The sequence below is a fragment of the Cheilinus undulatus genome, linkage group 8 (assembly GCF_018320785.1).
Source record: "Cheilinus undulatus linkage group 8, ASM1832078v1, whole genome shotgun sequence".
Taxonomy (NCBI): Eukaryota; Metazoa; Chordata; class Actinopteri; order Labriformes; family Labridae; genus Cheilinus; species Cheilinus undulatus.
The window spans coordinates 2,475,343-2,498,679 of record NC_054872.1 but is presented as its reverse complement, the minus strand read 5'-3'; the positions used below and the strand labels follow the sequence as shown (position 1 = coordinate 2,498,679).

Here is a 23,337-nt window from a genome sequence, read left to right as displayed (position 1 = left end):
AGTCTTAAATGTGGCCCTCATTCTGTGCTGTGGTCCTCAGAGTCTGTGATGTTGCCCTCAAAGTCTATGATGTTGCCCTCAGAGTCTAAGATGTCGCCCTCAGTCCTGCTGTGGTCCTCAGAGTCTGTGATGTGGCCCTCAGAGTCTAAGATGTAGTCCTCAGTCTGTGATGTTGTCCTCAGAGTCTATGATGGGGCCCTCAGAGTCTGTGATGTGGCCCTCAGAGTCTAAGATGTGGCCCTCATTCTGTGCTGTGGTCCTCAGAGTCTGTGATGTGGCCCTCAAAGTCTATGATGTTGCCCTCAGGGTCTAAGATGTCACCCTCAGTCCTGCTGTGGTCCTCAGAGTCTGTGATGTGGCCCTCAGAGTCTAAGATGTAGTCCTCAGTCTGTGATGTTGTCCTCAGAATCTGTTATGTGGCCCTCAGAGTCTGTGATGTGGCCGTAAGAGTCTCTGATGTTGTCCTCAAATTCTATGATGTGGCCCTCAGAGTCTGTGATGTGGCCCTCAGAGTCATTGATGCAGCCCTCAGAGACTGTGATGTGGCCCTCAGAGCCTGTGATGTGGCCCTCAGAGTGTGTGAAGTAGCCCTCAGAGTCTGTGATGAGGCCCTCAGAGCCTGTGATGTGGCCCTCAGAGTCTAAGATGTAGTCCTCAGTCTGTGATGTTGTCCTCAGAGTCTGTGATGTTGTCCTCAGAGTCTGTAATGTGGCCCTCAGAGTCTGTGATGTGGCCCTCAGTGTCTCAGATGTGTCCCTCAGAGTCTGTGATGCGGCCCTCAGAGTCTATGATGTGGCCCTCAGAGTCTGTGATGTGGCCCTCAGAGTCTGTGATGCAGCCCTCAGAGTCTGTGATGTGGCCCTCAGAGTCTGTGATGCGGCCCTCAGAGTCTGTGATGTGGCCCTCAGAGTCCGTGATATGGCCCTCAGAGTCTGTGATACGGTCCTCAGAGTCTGTGATGTGTCCTCCAGAGTTTATGATGTGGCCCTCGGAGTCTATGATGTGGCCCTCAGAGTCTGTGATGCGGCCCTCAGAGTCTGTGATGTGGCCGTCAGAGTCTCAGATGTGGTCCTCAGTCTGTGATGTGGTCCTCAGAGTCTGTGATGTGGCCCTCAGAGTCTGTGATGTGGTCCTCAGAGTCTCAGATGTGGCCCTCAGAGTTTGTGATGCGGCCCTCAGAGTCTATGATGCGGCCCTCAGATTCTGTAATGTGGTCTTCAGAGTCTGTGATGCGGCCCTCAGAGTCTATGATGTGACCCTCAGAGTCTGTGATGTGGCCCTCAGAGTCTATGATGTGACCCTCAGAGTCTGTGATGTGGCCCTCAGAGTCTATGATGTGGCCGTCAGAGTCTGTGATGTGGCCCTCAGAGTCTCGGATGTGGCCCTCAGAGTCTGTGATGTGGCCATAAGAGTCTCAGATGTGGCCCTCAGAGTCTAAAATGTGGTCCTCAGTCTGTGATGTGGTCCTATAAATCTGTCATGTGGTCCTCAGAGTCTGTGATGTGGCCCTCAGAGTCTATGATGTGACCTTCAGAGTCTGTGATGTGGCCCTCAAAGTCTGCGATGTGGTCCTCAGAATCTGTTATGTGGCCCTCAGAGTCTGTGATGTGGCCGTAAGAGTCTGTGATGTTGTCCTCAAATTCTATGATGTGGCTCTCAGAGTCTGTGATGCAGCCCTCGGAGTCTATGATGTGGCCCTCAGAGTCTGTGATGTGGCCCTCAGAGTCATTGATGCAGCCCTCAGAGACTGTGATGTGGCCCTCAGAGCCTGTGATGTGGCCCTCAGAGTCTAAAATGTGGCCCTCATTCTGTGCTGTGGTCCTCAGAGTCTGTGATGTGGCCCTCAAAGTCTATGATGTTGCCCTCAGAGTCTAAGATGTCGCCCTCAGTCCTGCTGTGGTCCTCAGAGTCTTTGATTTGGCCCTCAGAGTCTAAGATGTAGTCGTCAGTCTGTGATGTTGTCCTCAGAATCTGTTATGTGGCCCTCAGAGTCTGTGATGTGGCCCTCAGAGTCTGTGATGCAGCCCTCAGAGACTGTGATGTGGCCCTCAGAGCCTGTGATGTGGCCCTCAGAGTGTGTGAAGTAGCCCTCAGAGTCTGTGATGAGGCCCTCAGAGTCATTGATGCAGCCCTCAGAGACTGTGATGTGGCCCTCAGAGCCTGTGATGTGGCCCTCAGAGTCTAAGATGTAGTCCTCAGTCTGTGATGTGGCCCTCAGAGTCTGTGATGTTGTCCTCAGAGTCTGTAATGTGGCCCTCAGAGTCTGTGATGTGGCCCTCAGTGTCTCAGATGTGTCCCTCAGAGTCTGTGATGCGGCCCTCAGAGTCTATGATGTGGCCCTCAGAGTCTGTGATGTGGCCCTCAGAGTCTGTGATGCAGCCCTCAGAGTCTGTGATGTGGCCCTCAGAGTCTGTGATGCGGCCCTCAGAGTCTGTGATGTGGCCCTCAGAGTCCGTGATATGGCCCTCAGAGTCCGTGATACGGCCCTCAGAGTCTGTGATGAGGCCCTCAGAGTCATTGATGTGTCCTCCAGAGTTTATGATGTGGCCCTCGGAGTCTATGATGTGGCCCTCAGAGTCTGTGATGCGGCCCTCAGAGTCTGTGATGTGGCCGTCAGAGTCTCAGATGTGGTCCTCAGTCTGCTCAGATGTGGCCCTATGAGTCTGTGATGCGGCCCTCAGAGTCTATGATGAGGCCCTCAGAGTCTGTGATGCGTCCCCCAGAGTCTATGATGTGGCCCTCAGAGTCTATGATGTGGCTGTCAGAGTCTCAGATGAGGCCCTCAGAGTCTGTGATGCGTCCCCCAGAGTCTATGATGTGGCCCTCAGAGTCTATGATGTGGCTGTCAGAGTCTCAGATGTGGTCCTCAGTCTGCTGAGTGTGTGATGTGGCCCTCAGAGTCTGTGATGTGGTCTCTGTGTCTTTGCAGACAGCAACTGTTTTAAACATGGCTCAGTGAAAAGTGACTTTTTTGTATGAATGTGATCTTCTGAAGACTTTTTGTCACAGAATAATAGTTTTCCTTTGTTTTTGTTTTCCCATAAATGAGTAAAATTTCAGTGACATTCCTGCAGCTCACAGGTTCTTAACCCCCCAGCTGTCCTATGAAAGGATGTTTAGAGCTTGAATTGCACCACAGGGTTGATGTTTTACAAGCTTTGGAAGACAAAAATTCCAGGAGAGACTGAGGGCTGTGTTAAATAACTTCCCAACCATGTTGTCACTCCTCTTCCTCTTCCTACTGAAATCTCACCATGTGCAGCTTTAACCTCCTGAGACCCAAGCTTTTCTCTGAAATGCATTTTTGTTTCTCACACTTATTTGGGATAATTTGGACCTCATAAGTTTGAAAGCTCAGCCTTGACTTTGAACAGGAATTAGTTTTGATCAAAATAGAAGTCCAATATCAAAATAAAATCCCTAAAATTTCAAAGAAACTGCCTATAATATCTATGAAAGTTCTGAAAAACATATTATTTTAAAATGTCACATTAAAAAAACATCCATGCATTTCTTGAAATAATCCTCAAAATTTTTCGATGAATTTCCATAAAGGCTAAATTTTAATGAAAAATTCCCTCAAAAATTCTATTTACCTGCCTAGAAAAATTCTCAAAGCAAGTTCTTCAAAACATACAGATACACCACTTTCCACATTATTATGCAAATGACATTTTTCTCTGATTTTCCTAAACATTAATGCAAATGACAGAATATTTTTCAAGTCATCAGCCATTAGAGCATAATTCAAATGTTTCTGAACAAACTTCATGATGATGACCATTATTTTTTACCAAAATAAAAACCTCAAAATGCACTGTTCCACATTATTATGCACAACAGAGTTTCAAAACATTTTTTTGGTTGTAAAGAACAGAAATGGTCATTTGTTGAATCTGCAGCATCAGGGGGTCATATTTACTGAAATCAAAGCTATTTCAATCAAAAACATCTGAACAGGACAAGTTCCATGTTAACATAGGAGCCCTTCTTTGATATCACCTTCACTATTCTTGCATCCATTGAACTTGTGAGTTTTTGAAGAGGTTCTGCTTGAATTTCTTTGCAGGATGTCAGAATATCCTCCCAGAGCTGCTGTTTTGATGTGAACTGCCTCCCACCCTCATAGATCTTTAGCTTGAGGATGCTCCAAAGGTTCTCAACAGGGTTGAGGTCAGAGGAGGATGGGGGCCACACCATGAGTTTCTCTCCTTTTATGCCCATAGCAGCCAATGACACAGAGGGATTCTTTGCAGCATGAGATGGTGCATTGTCATGCATGAAGATCATTTTGCTACAGAAGGCACGGTTCTTTTTTTTTTTACAATGGAAGAAAGTGGTCAGTCAGAAACTCTGTATACTTTGCCGAGGTCATTTTCACACCTTCAGGGACCCTAAAGGGGACTACCAGCTCTCTCCTCATGAATCCGGCCCAAACATGACTCCGCCCCCTCCTTGTCGACGTCCCAGCCTCATTGGGACATGGTGGCCATCCACCAACCATCCACTACTCCTCCATCTGGACCATCCAGGGTTGCACGGCACTCATCAGTCAACAAGACTGTTTGAAAATGAGTCTTCATGTATTTCTGGGCCCACTGCAACCATTTCTGCTTGTGAGCATTGGTTAGGGGGGGCTGAATAGTAGGTTAATGCACGACTGCAAGCCTCTGGAGGATCCTACACCTTGAGGTTGGTGGGACTCCAGTGGCACCAGCAGCTTCAAATACCTGTTTGCTGCTTTGTAATGGTATTTTAGCATCTGCTCTCTTAATCCGAAGTGTTTGTCTGTGAAAAACCTTCTTCATTATGCCTTTATCTGCACGAGCCATCTGTGCTCTGAATCAGACACAAATTTCTTCTATGTTAACATGGAACTTGTCCTGTTAAGATGTTTTTGATTGAAGTAGTTTTGATTTCAGTAAATATGACCCCCTACTGCTGCAAATTCAACAAATGACCATTTTCAGTTCTTTACAGCTTATAAAATCTTTTAAAACTCTGTTTTGCATAATAATGTGGAACAGTGTATTTCGAGGTTTTAATGAAAAAAATAAGGGTTATCATTATGAAGTTTGTTCAAAAACATTTGAATTATGCTCTAACAGCTGATGACTTGAAAAATATTCTGTCATTTGCATTAAATATTTAGGAAAATAAGAGAAAAATGTCATTTGCATAATAATGTGGAAAGTGGTGTATATTCCCCAAAATTCCATGAAAAATGATGGAAAATTCCCTCAAATATGCTAACTAATTCCCTGAAAATTTCATTAAATTCCAGAAATTTAAAATTTTAATTCCCAATCAAATTAAAAAAATTAAAAAAATAAGTATCCCAAGTTTCCATTAGCATACATAAAAACATTTGAAGCAAAGTTTCCCCAAATAAGTCAAATCAAATTTGCCAAAAATTTGAAATATTTTTCCTAAATTTATACATAATGAATGAAAATTTCAACAACAATCAAATTTTTTATGGCAATACTCAAATATTTCAACAACAAAACACTTTCAATGAAGCTGAAAAATATTCCAAAGTCTCCCATATTTTTCATGAGCATTCTGGAAATTTCGCAAGATATATTCCCAAAGTTATAAATGAAAATTCCAGAAAATTTGATGGCAGATTCTTCCAGCATTTCAAATGAATAACTCAGACTTCAAAGACAGTGTAGACAATTTTCTCAAACATTTAAAGTAGAAACTGCTCTCATGTTCTCAGAAGGATGTAATGTCTTCATATGTGCATGCAGGGTCTGAGGAGGTTTAATCCACTCATACAGCAGCGTTAGATCCTCTTGTTGTTGTTTTGTGCAGAGGGCGGGGCCTGTCTCTCTGGCTTTAAATGTGATGGAGTGATTCGTCAGTGTTGTGCAAATGGAGCATAAAAACCACCGTGAGGATGTGATCACTTCCTGTCAGCTCTCTGTTTGTCTTCTCTGTCACTATGGTATGTTCTCTATCAGTGCTTTCCTGCATGATTGTCAGTTAACTGCATGTTTGTCCTGTCTGCATGGTTTCTAGTCAGAGATAGAGTTTATGTGCATGACAGTGAGAGTGAACAGCAGCATTACTCTGAATTTACAGTGTTTTTACTCCACATTAGTTTGTGCATGTTTGTTTTTACCAGCATGAAATCCTTCAGGGCTGCATTCCTGACCTCAGACTCTGATCGTGGAACTGGTCCAGCAGGTTTTTAGTGACAGTGTCTGCAGAGAGCAGGAGAGGAAGGCTTAAAGAGGGGCGTTATTATACAGTTTTACCATCAATGCCTCCAGCAGCAGAGCGGTAGGGTGTTTCCCATCGTGTAGGAGCAGATGAATAAAGGAGAGTCAGACTGACTGAAGGAGGAGTCTGAGGAGAGGAGGAAGGGAGGAGCATGGCAGCCTGGATGAGTTTGGGCTTGATTTGAGAGAGAACAACAGACAGGGAGTGCCTGCCGGCTGCAAGCTCGCTCCTAACTTTTCTCTCTTATTTTGTTCATCCCTGTCTGTTTCCTCTCTCATTCTTCCTTTACCCTGCTTTGTTTCTCCTCTTGTTGTTCTAATTTTTCTCCCTGGTTTTGTCGATTTCCTCTCTCTTCTCCATCTTCATTTTTCTCTCTTCCTCCTCTTCTTCTTCTCTCTGGTTTTGTTGGTTTTCTCTCTCTTCTCGATCTTTGTTTTTCTTGCTTACTCCTCTTCTTCTCCTCCCTGATTTTGTCAGTTGCCTCTCTCTTCTCCATCTTCGTTTTTCTCTCTTCCTCCTCTTCTTCTTCTTCTCTCTGGTTTTGTCGGTTTCCTCTCCTTCTCCATCTTTGTTTTCCTTTTCTTCCTTCTCTTCTTCTCCTCCCTGGTTTTGTCGGTTTCCTCTCTCTTCTTCATCTTCGTTTCTCTTCTTCTCCTCCCTGGTTTTGTCGGTTTCCTCTCTCTTCTTCATCTTCGTTTCTCTTCTTCTCCTCCCTGGTTTTGTCGGTTTCCTCTCTCTGCTTCTTCTTCATTTCCTCTCTTCCTCCTCTTCTTCTCCCTGGTTTTGCCTGTTTCTTCCCCTTCTCTTCCTCTTTGTTTTGTCTGTTCCGTGTGGAGTGCGTGCGTACCAACACCATGGATAGCTTCCAGACTGTCCTGAGGTTCTTCATGAACCAGAAGGCCACCATCGGCTACAGCTTCATGGCTCTGCTGACCATCGGCGGCGAGCGCGTCTTCTCCATGGTCTCCTTCCAGTGTCCGTGTAACCGTGAGCAGAACTTCGCGTACGGGCTGACCTTCCTGCTGGGTCCGGCCGCGGTTCTGCTGGTCCTGGGTCTCTTCTTTAGTACCCGTCTCTGGAGGCTCTACACGGGCTGCTGTCTGAACCCCATGAAGCTGTGTCCCAGGGGGAACTGCTTTGGCTGCCTCAGGGCCTTCATGAGCATCTTCTCGGGGGCGTGCGTGGCCCCCATCATGTGGCTGTGCGTGGCCCTGCTGAACGGGACCTTCTACGAGTGTGCGGTGAGCGGGCTGGACGATAACGTAGTGGTCGACCATTTCTGTAAAAATAAAACCCTGGCCTGTCGGGAGGAGCTGGCCGGGGTTCCCTGTGAGCGCCCCAAACTGCCTAAAGATGAGCGGATGGAGCTGCTGCTGATGCTGAGGGCCCAATCACAGGTGAGCAGAGCTGACCAATCACAGACAGAGTGGCTGGTCCAGCTGTGTAGGGTCTGCTAGATCTAGAGGTAAAGACCAATACTACACTGGATCAGTGGGGTTTAAGTAGAACTGTGCTGCACCGGTCTCACGATAGGGTTAGGGTTAGGGTCATGATACCATTTACCATTCAAATAACCATTTCTATTCAAAATGACCACATTCTAATTAATAATATAAAAGAAATAATAAAAATAACTCATCAATACTCTCTTATTTTAAGTTAAAAGTTTACAGTTCATACAAAATTTTCTCTGTTGTCTTTACATATTTCTAACCAACAGGAAACAGGTAGAGCAGGGGTCATGAACTACATTTGAACAAGGGCCAGCTTTTCCTAAACAGGCACGTTGGGGGCCGAACTTTTGAATAAACTACTGATTTTTTAAAATGGTAACATATTTTTGTATATATTTTAAAATTTTATTTCAAATGTATGCTGTTTTTAGACTCCAACAGTTAGATCAGTCCCTATATCTCAGCCAGCCACAAGGGGGCGACTGAGATATTTAGACTGTATATTTTTGTGGTTGTAATGTTTTTGATGCTGCATTGTTTCCAAAAGTTCCCATAGAAAGCAACAGTTTTTATCAAGAATGAACTGATAAATATGTGTTTAACATGTAATATATTTGCTAATGGCTTCAAGGTGGATTTCTGAAAAATGGATGAAACAGAAAGAAACTGTTTCATTTCTCAGTTAATTTTGGAGTGGTTTAAATAGCTGTAGAGAGTTAACTAAAAAAAAAAAAAAAAAAAAAAACATCCTGAAATACCACAACATTTTTCCTCCAGACCAGTGATACTCAACATGTGGCTCTAGAGCCACGTGTGGCTCTTTTGTGTCCTAATTTTGAATATGATACACCCAGAAAACCTTAAAGGGAAACTTTTTTGCCCTTGGTCACAATTTTTTTTTGCCACTTTCCAGAGCTACCTTTTTCCATTAAATACTACTTGTTTCTAATTTTTTGCCCATTGTTGCCACGTTTCACCCATATAAGCTACCTTTTTCTTAAATACCACTTGTTTTCTATTTTTTCCCCATTTTTTCCACTTATTTTTTTTCTACTTTTTTCCCCCTTTTGCCCCTTTTCACACATTTAAGCTACCTTTTGCCCTAAAATAGCACTTTTTTCCTAGTTTTTTTTTCCATTTTTGCCACTGCATTTTACCCACTTTTAACCCATTTTTGTCCCTTTTCACCACTTTTCACCCCTATAAGCTAACTTTTGCCATTAATAGCACTTTTTTCATCATTTTTTTGCCCATTTTTGCCACTTTTTTTTAGCCACTTTTATCCAATTTTATCCCCTTTTCTCAATTTTTTGCCAATTTAAGCAACCTTTTGCCATTAAATACTACTTGTTTCCTACTTTTTGCCCACTTTTGCCACTCTTTTTGCCCATTTCAGTCAATTTTCACCCATTTTTTTTGCCACGTTTTTGCTATTTTTGGAAAATTTTGGCCAACTGTACCTCATTTTTTGGTCACTTTTCACCCATTTTTGCTATTTTCTGACCCTTTTTCCACTTTTTCCTCCCTGTTTTGCCCCTTTTCACACATTTTTGCTGCTTTTTGACCATTTTTTCCACCTTTGATTTACTTTTAATGCTACTTAAGCCATTTTTTGCCACTTTCATCACTTAGATTGTGTCTCTTGCAAAGGTATTTTTCAACAATTTGGCTCTTAGGTGGAGTAACACTGCTCTAGACTCTTTCCTCTACACATATTTTGAATATGATCATGTTCTGGGGGCTGGATGGGAAGATATGGGGGGGGCCTGATGTGGCCCCCGGGCCGCCAGTTGAGGATCACTGAGGTAGAGGATGGACCAATCGCATTAGCTCTGCCTGTTGTTGCTATGCTGTTCTCCAGGCAGCATTTGCTTTGATATAGCTAGAGTCCCAACAATCTATCACATACACACACACACTATAAATTCTGAGAGCCGAAAATCATCATTAAACTTCAACAGTAATTATTAAAACTCCATCAAAGACAGCAAAAGAGTGAATCCAGCATAAATACTTGAATCATTTTTCTACTTTTTAAAGCCAAAACAAAGTCTGAAGGAGAGACTGAGTTGGAGTTATTGTGCTTGGAAGTCAACTGAGATGTGACCCTCAGATTCATGAGCCACAGAGAAAAATCAAAGTAGTTAGATCAAGCAGACATTTAGAGCACAAACAGAGAAAATCTAAGAAAAGGGTGTAAGTTTAGAGCACATAGGGCAGGTTTGAAGGAAAATCTGTGCCTTAAATCAATTAGGGATGATCTCTAGACATTAGAACATGCTCCTGAGTTCTGCAACAACGACTCCAAAGGTTGACTCCATTGGAGTTTCCAGTGAGTGTTGATTCCTATGTGCCGTCCTTAAACTGTCCCCCATCCATCCCCAGATCTTGGGCTGGTCTGTCATCATCATCGCCGCCGTGGTCGGCCTCCTGGGAGCCTGCTACACCAACTGTCGCTCCAAGGTCAGCTTCCTGCAACTGACCTTCTGGAAACGCTACGTGGAGAAGGAGAAGGAGCACTTCGACGCCTTCGCCTTGGAATACGCCACCAAGCTGGCTGAGAGGAACCTGCAGAGCTTCTTCGAGAACAAAGACCCTGCTCCGTTCCCCTTTCCCAACCACAAAGCCTGGGAGGAGATCTCGGCCCACTACACCTTCTCCAGGAGTGAGCAGTACTACAGCACGCTGCAGCGCTATGTGGAGAGGACGGACAGAGACTTCACCCCGGAGAAGAGGCCCGTCATGGACTTGGAGCGTGGGATGGAGATGCACTGAAGGAGGAGGGGGGCGGGGCCTTAGTGAGACATGAACACAGCCGCTGTGTGAGAAAACAGTGTCCTCAGTGTTTGACCAGACATCCGAGTCTGACTCAGGAAATGTTGTCCTCAGAGATAATGCTGCTGTCTAACCAAAGAATGTATCCACAGCCAATAACAATGATACCACTTCCTGTTAGCACATGAACCAAAGAAGGGCTTAACCACTGATGTTTATGCTAGTTATCATCCATGGTGCATGCATATGAGGCCTTCCTAATAACGCTGCCTTTAACACCTTCAGTTTAGACCAGAGGTATCAAGCTCAATCACAGCAGGGCCAGATTCTGAATTTGAGTCTAACCTGAGGACCGAACAGGGTCAATATTTAACCATTGAGTGTCAGCCTGAAGCATTTTGAGGTTAAAAAGGTCAACATGATAGTTAAAAACTCAGAATCTGAGATAAAAAGTCAGACTTATAAGTTGTAAAGGTAGCATCATGACATTTAAAGTCATAATAATGTTTTTAAAGACAAAATTTGAGATAGAATACTGTAACCATGATTTTTAATAGTCAAAACATGAGAAAAAAAGTCAAAAAGATGAGTTTTAAAGGTCAAAATATGAGAGAAAAGTGAACTGAGGAGTTGAAATGGTCAGCAAAACAGAGATAAAATTAAAAATCAAGATATCTAACAGTCAAAATATGAGATTAACATCAAAACATGAGTTTTTAAAGTCAAAATGTGAAATGAAAATAAAAATCATGAGTTTCAAAAGTAAAAATGAGATACAAGATAAAGTTAGGAGTTGAAAAAGGTCAAAACATGAGAAGGTCAAAATCATGACTCTAAAAGGTCAAAATAGGGTTTAAAATTATGAATCTAAAACGTATAAATGAGACCTAAAAAGTAAAATTAATGAGATTTACAGGTTAAAATATGGCATAAAAAGTCAAAATCATAACTTTTAGTCATAACTGTGAGATGCAAAATTGAAAATATAGAGAAAATATAAATTTCTCCTAAATTTCTGACTTTTTAATCAAATAATTTTACTGTTTCCTTTTTATTTTTTATAACAGCAAGGATGTTGCAAATAATCAAGGTTAAGTTTATATTTTTATACTGGAGGAAATCTGTAGACCTCATACTGGTGGGCCAGTTCTAACAAAATATCATTATCTAGTGGGCTGGGTATAACTGTACCATGGGCCGGATTTGGCCCACGGGCCTTGAGTTTGACACCCCTGGTTTAGACATTGATGCACAAGAAGCTCAGCAGTTTACATCAGGGGAGTCATCTTAATCTTTGCTATTCTCCATAGTCAGGGATTGGAGCGGGATCAGTACATGTGAACAACTTCATTTTCAATTAGTGTATGTAGATAAAAGATGGTTTCACATCAGGGACACAGGTCTGGATCTGAGTACACCTCACCCCAAAGTCCAGTTTCATTTAGACAGCATGAGCCAGGTCTGCCTGCAGAATTAGCTGAGCCCCTGACAATCTCAGAGAATGGACCCTCCACAGTTGTGGTTACTGATGATACCAATCCATGTATGTTGGATAAGTAACACTGGTGCTAGCATCCTGGCTAACAGTTTCCTTATTTTGGAGACATAGAGTGAGTCCAACTATTATTGGTTCTGATGTTGAAATGATTGAATCAGGTATCTCTTTCACCCCTTTTCACCAAATTTCTCACCTGTTTTTAACTATTTTTTCCACTATCAACACATTTTGCCCACAAGTGCCTCTTTTAACCCTCTTATGCCACTTTTTTTGTCATTACTTACCCATTTTCACCACTTTTACTACTTTAAACCCGCTTGCCACTGTCTTATCAATGTTAATCAATTTTAGCCACTTTTTTTCCTCTTACAAACCATTTTTTGAAACTCACTCCTCCAGTTCCTCCCACTTTTCTAAAGTTGCCATCCATGGCCTAATATTTGGCAAAATGGTGGGCAAAAGGCCCCAAAATGCCCAGCATAACTAACATGCTGTCCTCTGCCTTTGAAGATGATGTCATCCTTTGAAGCCTATAAAAAATATTCCTACATACCTTTAAAGATATCATCCTTTGAGGTACATAAAATATTCCTAGATAACTTTAAAGATATCCTTTGAAGTCTATGAAACATTTCTACATACCTTTAAAGATGATGTCATCCTTTGAGGTATATAAAATATCCCTACATACCATTAAAGATATCAACATTTGAAGTCTATGAAACATTCCTACGTACCTTTAAAGATAATGTCATCCTTTGAGGTATATAAAATATTCCTACATACCGTTAAAGACATCAACATTTGAAGTCTATGAAACATTCCTACATACCTTTAAAGATGATGTCATCCTTTGAGGTATATAAAATATTCCTACATAACTTTAAAGATATCATCCTTTGAGGTACATAAAATATTCCTAGATAACTTTAAAGATATCCTTTGAAGTCTATGAAACATTTCTACATACCTTTAAAGATGATGTCATCCTTTGAGGTATATAAAATATCCCTACATACCATTAAAGACATCAACATTTGAAGTCTATGAAACATTCCTACATACCTTTAAAGATGATGTCATCCTTTGAGGTATATAAAATATCCCTACATACCTTTAAAGACATCAACATTTGAAGTCTATGAAACATTCCTACATACCTTTAAAGATGATGTCATCCTTTGAGGTACATAAAATATTCCTACATACCTTTAAAGATGATGTCATCCTTTGAGGTACATAAAATATTCCTAGATACCTTTTAGGATATCATCCTTTGACGCCTAAAATATTCCTGCATGCCTTTGAAGATAAAGATCATGTCATCCTTTGAAGCCTGTAAAAATATTCCTGCATGCCTTTGAAGATAAAGATCATGTCATCCTTTGAAGCCTGTAAAAATATTCCTGCATGCCTTTGAAGATAAAGATGATGTCATCCTTTGAAGCCTGTAAAAATATTCCTGCATGCCTTTGAAGATAAAGATGTCATCCTTTGAAGCCTGTAAAAATATTCCTGCATGCCTTTGAAGATAAAGATGTCATCCTTTGAAGCCTGTAAAAATATTCCTGCATGCCTTTGAAGATAAAGATGATGCTATCCTTTGAAGCCTGTAAAAATATTCCTGCATGCCTTTGAAGATAAAAAAGATGATGTCATCCTTTGAAGCCTATAAAAAAGTTCCTGCATGCCTTTGAAGATAAAGATGATGTCATCCTTTGAAGCCTATTAAAAAATTCCTGCATGCCTTTGAAGATGATGTGATCCTTTGGAGCCTATAAAAAAATTATTCCTACATACCTTTAAAGATGATGTCATCCTTTGCTGCCTTAAAATATTCCTCCTTGTATGGTAAGTGGTTTTAACGTTTAAAAGCTAAGTTTGACTATCCAGAATTAACATTGTAGATATCAACAAAGTCTTTCTGACTAGTCATAATTATTTTGAATAGGAGGAAATTCAATTCAAGATTTCTGTAATTCAATTTCACCTAGTCAAAAAGAACATTTCAGATATGCGCAAATACATTCTGCCTATCCACAATTGTCATTTCAGATAACCACAACGTCATTTTGACTAGGCGAAATGACGTCACTTTTGCTGTTCATGTGTATGGGGTTTGTCATTCCAGATATCTACAACGTCATTTCGGATATCCACAATGTTAATTACAGATATCTGCAAATGAATTGTAGGTTTCTGTAATTCCAATTCAAGATATCTACAGTTCCATTTTGACTACTCATAATTCCATTTACAGATATCTACAATGTAATTTCACCTAATCAAAACTTAATTTAAGATATCCGAAAAGGGGCATGTAGATATCTTGAATTGTATAGAATTGAGGTGAACTAAAGATATCTGTAATTCTAATTCTGCCTAGTCGCAATGTACTTAGAGATATCTTGATTTGGAATTACAGATATCTACAATTCATTTGCAGATATCCATAATTCACATTGTGGATATCCAAAATGACGTTGTAGTTATCTGTAAAGACAAACCCCATACACATGAATGACGAAAGTGACGTCATTTCGCCTAGTCAAAATGACGTTGTGGATATCTGAAATGACAGTTGTGGATAGGCAGAATGTATTTGCGGATATCTGAAATAGTCTTTTTGACCAGGCAAAACTGAACTACAGATATCTACAATGTTAATTCCGGATATTCAAACTTGACTTTTAAATGTTAAAACCGCTTGCCATATCTATGCCTTTGAAGATAAAGATGATGTCATCCTTTGAAGCCTGTAAAAAATACTTTTACATACTGTACATTTAAAGACGATGTCATCCTTTGTTGCCTACAGTATTCCTCTATGCCTTTGAAGATAAGGATTCGTCCTTTGAAGCCTATAAAAAATATTCCTGCATGCCTTTGAAGATAAAAATGATGAGTATTTTTTACAGATTTTTAAATCTTTGCACACATATGCAGATCTTTACACATAAACGGTGGGCCAACAGGAGATATTGTGTATTTTGACGATCCCTGAAGAGGGAATACCCAGGTTTTGGACTACTGAATCTTCATTTAAGTATAAATAAAAATAAAATTATTGTCACGCTCACATCTTGCACATTTTTATGAAATCAGTAAGTTTATTGAAGTTATTTTAACCGGCAAATGGCACAGACAGCTACGTCTGGGGTCCAACATACATGACGCAATCCGGGAAACATTTTGTTTTTAGAGCGATATTTATGTGTATTTAAATGTGTACATATTTTTTTTATAATAAAGACCCGATGATACTTCTTTGAGGCTTGTTTGGATACGTAGCCTGTCAGCCTGTCTATCAAAAGAAAAAAAAAAGATGAGTAAAAAACTATAAATATCACTCATGCTCCAGTCATCATGTTTGCTAGCAAAGATAATGGCAAAAACAAATGGAGTGCTGTTTGCACACAGTGGAGACAAATAGACCTATCACCCCATTTACAGACATGGGATGGGGAACATTTATTAATTCTGTTTTTCTTTGGAGATTTCTCGGCACAAGTAAGAGTGTTGTAGCTGAAGGGGCAGTGGTAAAATGGTAAAAAAGTCAAGCTAGATGGGGACAGACAGCCCCCTGCAGCTATACCAGCTAATACAGGGACTGCTACAGTCATTTCACAAACATCACCACGATAAAATGAGCCCCGAAGAAAAACAGAAAAGGCAGTTTTTATTCAGGGAGAGACTGCCAAAAAAGGTTGGTATCAAACATCCAAGTAACTGAGTGTGTATGGATCTTAAATTCAATTTGAACCTTGAACTCTTGTTCTGGTGACAATAAGTAATTGAAATAAGAAGTAAATCAAAAGGAAATACACCAGACCCCATTTTGTTTTTTATTTGATTTACTTTAGCTTAATGCAGGGGTTCTCAACCTTGGGTTCAGGACCCCAATGGGGGTTGTGAGACGCTAAGAGGGGGTCTCGAGATGCCCTAAAAAACGAAGAATATTTTTAAAATAACACTGTTGCCACTTGACATCAATTTTGTCAACTTTTTACCCCTTTTCATAATTTTTTTCCACCAATTTTAACACATTTTGACCATTTAATACCTTTTTTCAGTTTTAAACTCTTTCTACTTTTTCTGCCTGTTTTTGCCACTTCTAAACCAATTCATCACCTTAGCTTAATAATGCATCTGTTGAACCATTTTTGCATTATTTTCTTTCTGTCAACCCTTTTTCTGCCAGTTTATATAATTTTTCATCCCATTTCACCAGATTTCCACCCATTTTTGCCTATTTAAAGCCATTTCAGCCACATTTTAACTCCTTTTTACCACTATATATGCCCATTTTCGTCACTTTAACCTATTTTTGCCTTTTTGCCATTTTTATCTTATTATTGCCACTTCTAACCCATTTCTGCTACTGTTAAAATCTAACTTCACCACCTTTTTCACAATTTTTTGCCAATATTAACCCATTTTACCTATTTTTAAACCATTTTAATCCTTTTTATAATGAAAGGGTTTTGCATTTTGAAGAAGGCTTTTTACTAAACAAATGATTAAAAAATATTGTTTCTGTGATAAGAGTGGTTATTTTTCAGGTTAAATATGAAATATGGATATCACAGCTTTACTTTACATTAGACCATGATTTTGCTGACCTCCATGGGCCCCCAGTTTGGCTGGGCATCAGAAAGCTCTCCAGTTTTTCCCCCTAATGGGCGGCCTTGTCTGAACATGACTATTCTTGAATGTACATGGCTGTGTTCAGTCACCTTCAGGTACAGTGAGGGTCCCCGGTCTTTGGCACCTTTATTTTGGGGGTCGCAGGCTAAAAAGGTTGAGAACCAATGGCTTAATGTAAGAAAACAAGCTTTATATTCATTTCTCAGAAAACCACAATTTAGACAACTTTACTGGAAATGGCTCAATTTTGGGTTACAAGTGGATTATGATCCAATAACAAATCCTATCACTTCATTTTTAACCACTTCATTGGATTTGTGTATTTTTAAAGGGACTTTGTACAAGTAAGTTTAAAATTTTGCCATAAGATACACTGGAAACAAAATTTCATTGAAGAATCATTGCAGGTTACATTAAAATAAGACAAAACACCACATAATTAACCTGACATTTGCACTACACAAATGAGTTTCACAGAACAGTAACTCAAACTGACAGTGTCAGCTAAAAAAGTCAATTAAAATGAGAGTATCTGAACATGTGTTAATGAACGTAAATATGGAAAACAGCAGGTTTTCTTTGAATATTTAAAATGAAATATTCCCTGTATATTTATTTGTAATGTATGTGGGCACCTGCTGTCATTCTTGTATATTGATGTATAGTTATAATTATAAACAAAATAAGACGAGATAATATACGGAGGATGTGTCGTGGGGGAAAAGGCGGAGAAGCAGAGGACTGGGAAGAGACAAAGGAGCAGGCGCACCTATGGATTGGGGCCTGAAAGAGCAAAAAGTAGCAAACTACCCGGTAAAATAAGTCTGAAGCAATAAACCGGTTAGCTGATTACATATCCGGACAGTAAGCAGAATCCCGGCTGGACTTCTCTGCGCGGGCGCTGGAGTGTGCGTCGGGAGCAGGACAAAGAAAGCTTTCCCTGTTGGATTATGTTTCTTGGAGCTGGGTGAGATCTAACCTGACACGCATCTGGGAAAGCTTCAAAAGGGAACATTTGGGAAAAGGCAGAGGCTTTGAAAAAAAACTCAGCGTGTGATTGGATGAACGGTCTGTCTGTCACATCTCTACGGGCCAATCAGAGCAACGAAACACGTGACATAGCTGCTACTGAGGAATAACGCGATACATGGAAACTATAGGCATGTCAGTACTCGACTTTTATCATTTCTGAAAAGAAAACTCACTGCTGTTCTTTGTTCTTCTTTTAATAAGGAAATGTTGTCGAGTTCTGATAAAACTGGCGCTTTAGCAGCATCCATGCTAAGCTCTTCCGCCATAATAGCACTAGTCTCTTGTTGCTGCTTGTTTGTCACGACTCTGCCGCACCCGAAAGTACTGCCCCTCAGCACTGATTGGTCCTGTCACTTCCTAACCGGGCCCAAACGGTTCAGACGGGATCTTTGCCAGATGGATTCGCCAGTGAAAAACACGGAAACGGGCGTATCCATCTGCTTTGCAAGGTTAGGTGAGATCACCTCTCTTTGTAACTATTTTGTCTGGTATACCAGTTATATATAGCGACCGATCGCATATTTTCATTTTTGCCTTTTTTGCCAAGGAGATATCGTGTTTTTCCTTTGTTCCTATGGATTATAAATTGTATTATGTTGATGTGCATCACAGACTGTATAAGGACTTAAAAAGACACTTAAAAGTGCTTGGATAAGGACTAGTTTGTGGTTTTCGTTAGATTGGGGATAAGACTTAAGTTTATTTGAATTTATAAAGACTGATATTAAATCTTGGCTTTTGTTGTAAGCAACTTTTCGTCTAACTTTAAGCATGATGTGCACATTCATTCTGGTGGAGGTGTTAATTAAATGTGAAACACTTTGAATTTATGACATTCTCTGGAGAGCTTTATTGATTATATTTGGTCAGGGTTGTTTATTTAATTGTCAAATATCTTTACGTATAAAGGTCTTCTATTTTCCTCAAATGTTCCCCCTCTTGTATTTTACGCTAACTTAAAAAAGGCCTTAATTAGGCATATGACTGATCAGGTTTAAGGTAAGGCTACTGTGTTTCAGAAGAGAGGCTTGTGTACATTTAGTGGAGCAATGGAGCGCTGAGCAGGGTTTAAAATAAAGCATTCAGTGTACAACTCCATTTCTATTAGTATGATATATAAATACAAACAAGTTTCTTAAAACATGATCAAACTGGAGCAGTGAAGTCCTTGTGAACACACTCAGTAAGGTTGTCCTCTTCTTGTTTCCAGGTCCTGAACATGACTCAGCCCTTGCTCATCGGCAGATGGAAAGAGGAGAAACGTACATTCCACAAAAATGATTACAGATGTACCTGCCACACTTGTTTGGGAGGAGACACTCTCAAATAAAGGAACTACACACAACACAAATGTGATCATTATTCAGCAGGCTGTGGCTTGTAATTCAGCATCTTTACCTGCCCAAGTTTCAAGACACAGAACAAGAGAGAGGTCTGTTCAACCTCCACCTGTCAACCTTTTGGCCTACACCATGAGCAAAGAGGTCAGGTCCACAAAACTGTGTGTGAAATGTTCATCACCTGGAGGACAGATACAGTGATGCCCAAACCACTGGAAGGAGAATAGATGCTGCATACTTCCTGATTAAAGTACCAGAGGTCCAGGAGAAAATCCTTCCTGGATGGACAGGATTTAATATTATGCTCAAGCATGACACCGTCCTACCATCTACAAACATAGGCTACTTTCCAGTCATTGATGCTAGCCCAACAGATCTCAGCACTGTTCACACCATCCTGAGCCACTCCACTGCAGTTGCAGACAGCCTAAAACAGAAAGAGATCGTAACAGTAATGGATCAAGCAACAAATGCAAAGGCCCAAGAGATCCACTGGGAAATGAGCACTTACTCAGAGAGACTTGTCATAAGACTGGGTGCATTTCACACAGCTATGGCATACCTTTCCTGTGTTGGAAAGCTTTATGCAGAAGCAGCCTCCAGGATGTCTTTATTGAGCCTGAGCTTGTGGCTGCAGGCTCTATAGATGGCGTCATCTCAGGTCACCATTACAACCGGAGTGTATGAGCACACAAGCTCATGATGGAGGCGCTTCAGAGGTTGTGTTGGAAACTGTCTCACAGGAAGAATGTGCAGCAGCTTTAAAAGATTCATCAGACCTGAGAGAAGCCCTTCAAAGTGACGAGTTCAACGCTATCCTTGCATCGCACCTACTGAAAGTCTAAAATTGCATGTTTTAATCTATACTGTCACTTCTTTGTAACTGTTCTTATGATGTGCTGCTGACCTCTTGGCCAGGTCACCCTTGTGAAAGAGATCCTGATCTCAATGGGTTTTCATCTGGTTAAATAAAGGTTAAATAAAAAATTGTGGAGAAAAACAACTCCAATGAAACTGTCACATTTTGGAATACTTACATTGAAAAGGTACAAATCCTACTTCTTTTCATCAGGGCCACTAGAGAAGGGAACTGGGCCTCCATTTGTCCACTGTGCAGAGCGTGCGTCCCTGATTTTTTGTATGCGACAAAGTAAATTATGCCAGGTACCTTACATCAGAGGTTCTCAATCTTTTCAGCCTGTGACCCCCAAAATAAAGGTGCCAGAGAGCGGGGACCCCCACTGTACCTGAAGGTGGTTGGACACAGCCATGAACATTCACGAATAGTCGTGCAGACAACGACATGCATAAGGAGGGATAAAGGGGGAGGTTTCTGGGACCCAGCCAAAGTGGGGGACCACGGAGGTCAGCAAAATCATGGTCCATTTTAAAGTTAAGCTGTGAACACCATGTTTCATTTTTGACCTGAATAATAACCACTCCTTTCAAAGAAACAAGCATCTTTATTTATTCAATAAGCCTTCTTTAGATAAAAAAAAATTAGTTGAAAACATAATTTAAATGGGTTAAAAATTGATAAAGTTGGTTAACAATGGCTAAAAATTGTGAAATTGGATTTTTAAAGAACATAAATGGGTTACAAGTGGCAATAAATGACCAAAAATAAGTTAAAGTGGAAAAATGGGCACAAAAAGTGGTAACAGGGGATTAATAGTGGCTGAAATTGCTTTTAAGTGCAAAAAGATTGGGGAAATTAAGTGAAATGGGATGAAAAATTGATATAAATGGGCAAAATTTGGTTAACTGTGGTTAAAATGGGCAAACGGATGGAAAAAAATCGTTGATAGAGGCAATGATGGGTCAACAGAGTCATGAATAGGCAGAGTGGTAGAAACAGGCAGAAAAAAGTGATGGGAAGTGTTCAAAATTGACAAAAATAGGTTTTTAGTGGCAAAAATGTGCTTAAATTGGTGATTAAAAAAAGTAATAAAAAAAGGTTACTATTTGGTAAAATTGGTGTCAAGTGTTAACAGTGTTATCTAAAAAATATTCTTCTTTTAAGATTTATTTTTTGGTATTTTTGTGCCTTTATTTGATAGATGAGGACAGTGGATAGAGTCAAAAACAGGGACAAGAGCGGGGGAGAGACATGTGGGAGAGACATGCGGTAAAGTGCCTCAGGCCAGATTCGAACCTGTGCTGTCCGCGTACATGGTGCGCGCCTTTAACCACTTGGCCACCTGCACCCTGATTTTTTTTTTTTTTTTTTTTAAGGCATCTGGTGACCCCTCTCAGTGTCTCGCGACTTCCTAGGGGGTCCTGACCGAAGATTGAGAACCACTGCCTTACATCATACTGGGCTGAAATGACAAATCTGAAACATACACACCCATCAGCGCACAGGCAGCTTCTGTCAGGCGACTTTGTGGCACAAAGAAACCTAACTCATAGTTTTGCTTGCACTGCATGTGACCAAGTCATCCAGCATCAGGACTTAGAAACAAAGGGGGGCATCTGTGGGCTCTCTTTAAACAAAGCTGCAGTTCACCGATGGACCCTCACACAGCATGAGCGGGCCGCCATCACACTTGAGTGCAAAGCAATACCTGGGCAGTGCCGTGTGTCTCCTCTGAACTCTATTACTGAGGACCAGGTTGCTGAGAAGCAGATGCTGTTCGCTTTCGCCTGCCCGCACTTCTGCTGCCCGCCATCACCATCGCTACCGTTAGCTTTCTATAAACTACAAATAAGTTCATCTTAACTTAACTAATGACATGTCTGTGCTGATAAACACAATTTAATCCCTAAGAATCTTCTTTATATAGTTCTGTGATCGGTTATCTTGGTTACCACGATTGCTAGCATAAAAAAATATATTAGCATAATTAAAACGTTTCCAAAACATTTTTTGAAAACAGTCTCAAGCTTAACTGTAAATTCAAATTAACAGTGTAGTGTTTTTTTGCACAATTAAGTGATTTTATTAGGTAATGGATAATAAATCAGACTAAATCATGTGATAGACTTATGCTTTTTATTTTAAATCTTACCTTCTTATTTTTCTTTTTTTAATATATTTGCATTTAGATATGTGCAGAAGTAATTAAACATTAAAAGGCTTTTTGTTGTTCCTCTCCAGAACCCTGTGAAGCCATGGCTGAGGCTCAGATTCCAGCTCCAGTTGAGCATGACATTAACTGTAACTATTTGGGGCGAAATAGAAAATTTACAGACATTATAAGCTCCCTTGCTCCATGATATGTGTTCCCTGCAGATGAGTAAAATACTGTTGCAGCATAAAAAGAACTCTGAGTTATCACATACAGTTAAATGGACATGTTGTTTTACCCGTAGAATAATCTATTTATTGTTTACTCCCACAGACACTGTGTGGATAATTGGTGACAGCTATGTCTGACGGGGCGCCCAGAGAGCTGTAGAGACTGTGGGGAGCAATCTGGGCCTCCATGGTGTCCGGGTGTGTTGGTTTGGCTGGGGAGGACTGCGCTGGAAGGGCCTTCTTCCTTTCTTGGACCATTCGCTGAGAGGGAGGACAGCACCCGATGCACCATCATCCCCTGTGGGGGCAACGACATGGGGCAAGTCAGCGGTGTGTGAACATGATAAAGGAGGACCTCCATCGACTCCATCTCCGACACCCTGGCATGACACTCGTATCGTCTGCCCTCATGCAGAGATGCTGCTGAAAGCCCGGCAGCAATCCTGGAAAAATGGACAAGTTCCAGATCACCATCTGGATCCAGGAATTTTTTAAAGGGTTCTTTACTATTGGGAGATAGAGCTAATGGCTCTCTGAGTGCTTTTCTTGTATTCCTCCATTTCTGTTCCTTTTTTTTCTTTTTCTGTTCATTTTTATCTGTTTCTATTCATTCTTAACTGTTTAATAAAAATAAATGAGTACTTCTAACACAATATTATTTCCTGTTATTTCGTCCGAATTTTTCACACGTCAAAAAAGAAAATCGAGCTCATGTTGTTCTAATGACGTTTGCAGACTGACGCTGAAATTTTCATCTGTCATATTTTTATTTGGAACAGGTTCGATTTGATGTGATATTTCGCATCAGTCCAAGTCATTTAAATGGGTGAATGATGATTCAAAACAGTTCACGCTGCTTCCTCCTTGCTTGCTCACCTCCACCAGACCCCTCCTCCCTCTCTCTCCCACTAACCTCACTTTAACCACCAAAGTTTGCTCATTTATTCTGTGGATATAAACCATTAAATTAAAACAGATAGACGGGTGATTGATGATTCAGATCAGGGCCTGTTGCTTTACTTCTCTCTCACTCACCCCTGTCCAACTCTGCCCCCTCTCCCACTCCCAAACTCTCGCAGCAAACACCGTAGTTGGCGGTGTATTGTGTGGATATCAGCT

The 23,337-nt window shown here is 40.8% G+C and overlaps 2 protein-coding genes across 5 annotated transcripts in view; both read left to right on the top strand.

Annotated features, from left to right (window-relative positions):
* The window catches only part of LOC121513254 (NLR family CARD domain-containing protein 3-like), a 945,231-nt gene that overhangs the window by 860,374 nt on the left and 61,520 nt on the right, over positions 1–23,337 (top strand). The window lies entirely within an intron of this gene.
* LOC121513263 (calcium homeostasis modulator protein 5-like) lies at positions 6,930–11,063 on the top strand. The gene is made up of 2 exons (XM_041792882.1): positions 6,930–7,628; positions 10,071–11,063. Exons 1-2 carry the CDS (start codon positions 7,086–7,088, stop codon positions 10,458–10,460), a joined length of 933 nt encoding a protein of 310 aa, XP_041648816.1. The 5' UTR covers positions 6,930–7,085; the 3' UTR covers positions 10,461–11,063.

Bases quoted from the DNA above. Each gene is read 5' to 3' on its own strand.
- LOC121513263 (XM_041792882.1), top strand. From the start codon at position 7,086: ATGGATAGCTTCCAGACTGTCCTGAGGTTCTTCATGAACCAGAAGGCC. The intron at 7,629-10,070 runs GTGAGCAGAGCT...ATCCATCCCCAG, and splicing joins TGCTGAGGGCCCAATCACAG to ATCTTGGGCTGGTCTGTCAT.